At 37.5% G+C, this 4,569-nt stretch overlaps 1 protein-coding gene across 1 annotated transcript; it reads right to left on the bottom strand.

Moving 5' to 3' along the window:
* Window positions 1–435: 435 nt before the first annotated feature.
* Window positions 436–4,040, bottom strand: LOC113506854. Its single transcript, XM_026889692.1, has 2 exons — window positions 3,974–4,040; window positions 436–2,614 (listed from the first exon to the last, which is right to left on the bottom strand). Exon 2 carries the CDS (start codon window positions 2,594–2,596, stop codon window positions 1,649–1,651), a length of 948 nt encoding a protein of 315 aa, XP_026745493.1. The 5' UTR covers window positions 2,597–2,614; window positions 3,974–4,040; the 3' UTR covers window positions 436–1,648.
* Window positions 4,041–4,569: the final 529 nt, after the last annotated feature.

Genomic DNA, 4,569 nt, shown 5'->3' with positions numbered 1-4,569 from the left:
GTAGTTCAGTGTATTAGGAATAGCATTAGTTTTGTAGCGATTGTGGACAAATTTCCAGAAGTGTTTAGGGTTACTTTTTATTGATTTTTCCGTTTCATTGAGGTAAGCGTTATAACATGAGGTTTCCATAGACTTTACTCTATCACGCAAGTATTTAAAAGTTAGTTCATCAGATCGATTCCCATAAGTTTTAAATTTCCTTAGATATTTATATTTTTCTTTAATGGCTCTAATTAGTGATGCACTGTACCAAATTGGAAAAGAATTATTGCGTACAAGCTTTTGTGGAATGTGCCTATTCTGGAAATCTCTTATAGTTTCTATAAAGTATGCAACCGAATCATCCAGGGATCGAGATGAGAACTGGCATTCCCAATCAAAGGCATTAATCTCCTTGTTTATTGCATTAAAATCGCCTTTGCTATAAATATACCGTAGCCTTGGTGCATGATCGAGTGGAGGTAATTCGAAGATATCAATATTAGTTAACAAAGCGGGATGATAGGGATCAATAGTCACTAAAGGGTCAACGCACTCACTAACACACAATAATTTATTTGAAAAAACCAGATCCAACAATTTTCCATACTTATTGACTACGCCGTTGTATTGTCCGAGATCTAGCGTAGATAACTCATCAGTTAGCATACATTCGTCACTTGAGGCGGGGTTCACTGGGACTAGCGAGTTATTATTAGATGAAACCCACGAGATTCCACTCATATTAAAATCACCTAAAACCAGAAACACATCGGAAGTATTATTCAAAATCGTATGATTCAATTTAGTTAGGAAATTAGTAAGTTGATTTGAAAACGAGAAGCCCCCATTTTGTTTACATAAATACACTGCGCAAATATATAAGTTAACATAATCTCGTGAGTTCAATTTTTTAAGACGTAAGGTAATCCAGAGATCCTCCGCTGAAGAGTGAAGGAGCGGTTGCGGGGTAACAGATAACTCCCTACGCGTCGCAATAAGAACACCGCCACCACGGGATTGTCCAGTGACGGAATAGTCACGGTCACGGCGCCACACTATATATCGGTCATCAAACAACTCTGAGTTTAACAAACCATCAATAAGCCACGTCTCAGTTAAAACAATAACGTCATAAGAATTCAATGACACTTGTCGATAGAACGAGTCTGTTTTTGTTCGTAATCCGCGTACGTTTTGGTAGTAAATAGTTAGACGCTGTCCGCTATTAACCGCCATTACTATAAATTATATTTAATTGCAACTTTGTAAGCGTTGTTATAGCATAATATCACTACACAATTCATTTTGAAGTAAAAATAGAATACGCGTAACAGCAATAATTTAAAAAGTGGGTAAAAATTAGTTAAAACATCAACAGCGCGTGAGTCATTTAACTCAAAGCAGTAAACACCTGAGCGAGCAAGCAAGCACCAATAGATGACACTCGTATGCGCAAGCGAGATAGGCATATTAGCAGGAGTTGGGTCCTCAAGACAAAAGGTGCGATAACGAGAACAATGGAAGCTCATTAACGATACAGAGGTGTTGAACCTTTTTAAATAAATAACAGAAAATAGGTTAACATGCAAGCCTTTGTGCGTTCTAAAACTAAATAATATTACTGAGTAGGAAAGATTAATTATTTCTAAATGCGTATAGTAACAGTTTAAATAATTTTGTTTAAATCAGTTTCTTTACGAACAATAAAAGGTTTGCAGTTAATATTTTTGCGCACATGTATTTTACCATGTTTCACCCACACAAATTCATAACCCTTCTCTTTAGCGGTATATTTAGTTTTATTTAACAGTTTTTTAGATTCTACACTTAAGTGATCATTTACATAAATTCGTTGAGGTGCTCCTGGGAAACCTAGATCAGTGGTGGACAAATCCTTCACAGCACGCGCCGCTGCGACAAAATCCTCCTTTACATACCGATTCAGGAAACTCACTATTATTAGTTTATCCTTTGAATTCTGTATAGGCACTCTGGAGATGTAATTGATCAACGTCTTATCACAACTGTACATAATTTTGCGGCTGATGGACTCCAACACTAGAAACAGATTCTCGTCTTTCTTAACAGGGACTCCCTTTATCTCCACGTTGTTAAGTCGGGATCGCTGGTCGTGTCCGGAAAGTTCGAGCTTTGTTGAAGCAATTTCTGCTTGCAATGAGGACACTTTGTCCTGAAGCTTTCCCAGCTCCGAGGCTTTTGCCTCAAGAGACCCAATTCGACTATCGAAGTCATCCAGCCGACCGCTAGCGAAGTCACAGCTTTTTTTAAGCTCGGACAATTCATCTTTGATCGACTTGATGTCATGGATTAGTGTCGGCAGATCATGCAGCTGCTGCTTCATTTCACGTAGTTCCGTTAGCACTGTGTCCAGTGATGCAGTTGGTTGTGGAGAAAGTAAGGCTGGCGAGGATGCTCTGCAGGCTGGCGAGGATGCTCTGCAGGCTGGACATTTCCATTGCGCTCTCCGGTCCGCGCCCAGTTTCCTCCATCCGATTTCGGAGATACTAGCACAAGAGAAATCTAGGTGTTTCTTGCAACTCGTACACTGGACTCCGTCGTTGAACTGGTCATTGCAAACCGCACAAGTTTCCATTTTAAAGTTTGTAAAAAGGTTGACGATCATAGAAATCTAAATAACAAGGTAATAGAAGTGCCAACGCCGCGTGACCTTGTCGCCACACTGGTGTCCTGGACGACACCAGCGCGCGAACTTACGCTCAGTCGCTCGCGGAACGTCGTCACAGCAAGAACCACTAAAAATGGTGTTTTGCGGGGTTTCTCAGGCTGGAAATTCATCTGCATCGTGTAATAACATAAATAAATAGATAACATTTTATCGGTAAGTGAATTATTGCAGTAATATTGATGTTATTGCAAAATTAAATTTCAAAACATAACCTTCATTATAAACCATATTTATATCGCACCATCCTGCAACAATTGCATTCTTTACTAATCATTGCCTCTGCAGTAAGAAACTTACAGAAATGCACCGTTGTAAAAAGAGAAATGTATAACGAAAAATAATATTTATCAATAATATTTATATTTGTAGTGGTACGGCCGCACAAAACTGTCGGAAATAGTGATGTGGTTAAGTGCGGACAAATTATCCAAAATGAACATTGTATACGAAAAGTAACAATTTTAATAGTCGTTTGTTTTTGTGAACATATTATTGAATATATTTTTATTTCAGATTCCCACAGGATTGAAATAAATACAAAAGACAAGTGGATGTCTACCACGGGTAAACGAAATTGGTACCCTACAACTTAGGCCGAATATACATTATGAAATTAGTTGCATGCTTGATAACTTGCCGCCCGCCGCCGCCCGCGCCCCTCTCCATTTTTACGGCTCGGACCGCGCTCGCAACTGAATGTTTCAAAAAGTACGCCTTGCGTTATAGCATAGCATTGAATAAAAATTGCAATTTAAATTTATCCAAATCTCATAAATACCTATTTTTCTATTATGAACGTTTACTAGTCATTGGATACATGAACTGGGCTGCTTTTGTAAGACGACTAAAAAACCACCGTAGGTATATACCAAACCTACCTACCAAGTATTTCCTAATATTTTTTTTTGTCAACCGACAATTAGCGAGTTTTTTTTTTTGTAAGTGCATAATATAGAAGAATACAACAAAAAACATTGTCACTCATAATTTCGTCTTTCATTATATCCGTAGTCAATCCCTAGTGTAGTTTACGTAATCACTACGACTAACGCAAAAAAATGCAATGACTGTGTGAGTTAGTGAATCCATACAACGACAAAGTCAACCTTATTACAATAGATGTACAGCCTAGTGTTGTTTGCTTGGTCTTCTCGATGTTAATGTTTGCGTGATTGCGTAGTTATTTGCTGTGAATGTGTTGAAGCCCCGCCCACCGGCGACATGCGTTTCGATAGATCGCCGCGGTGTATGCCATTTCTATTACCTTGTTATTTAGATTTCTATGTTGACGATCTATTTATTCAAACGTAACACCAGTAACACGTACTGCGCTAATGCGTGCTCACACGGAACTGATATTTATAATACATCATTCCAAATGCTCATGAAAAGATTTAATATTAACCATTACTCGACTTTTTCTACAAAGAAAGCTTCAATTGTAGAGCGTTTGATAAAAACTATTAAAAATAAATTGTATAAGTGTTTTAGTATGAACGGAAACTACAAGTGGTATGTAACGGTGTTACAAGATACGTTGAAAATGTATAACAACACAAAGCACCGTACTATTAAATGCAAACCTGTTGAAGTAAATAAATGCAATGAGTTAAACGTAAAAGACAATATAAAAAGAACACATAAGCACATATCTTTTCGTTGCATACCAAAGTTTAAGGTTGGTGACAGTGTTCGCATTAGTAAATACAAGCATGTTTTTAAAAAGGGATATACTCCTAATTGGTCAACTGAAATATTTACCATAAAAAAAGTTAACAATACCACACCCACAACGTATCACATAGAAGATCAACGAAAACAAGCTATTTTAGGAACTTTTTATGAACCGGAACTTCAAAAAACATATTTCCCAAGCGTTT

This window comes from Trichoplusia ni (genome assembly GCF_003590095.1).
Source record: "Trichoplusia ni isolate ovarian cell line Hi5 chromosome 28 unlocalized genomic scaffold, tn1 tig00001999_group27, whole genome shotgun sequence".
Lineage (NCBI taxonomy): Eukaryota > Metazoa > Arthropoda > Insecta > Lepidoptera > Noctuidae > Trichoplusia > Trichoplusia ni.
Note: the sequence above shows the minus strand (reverse complement) of the source record. Positions and strands in the feature narration are given on the sequence as shown.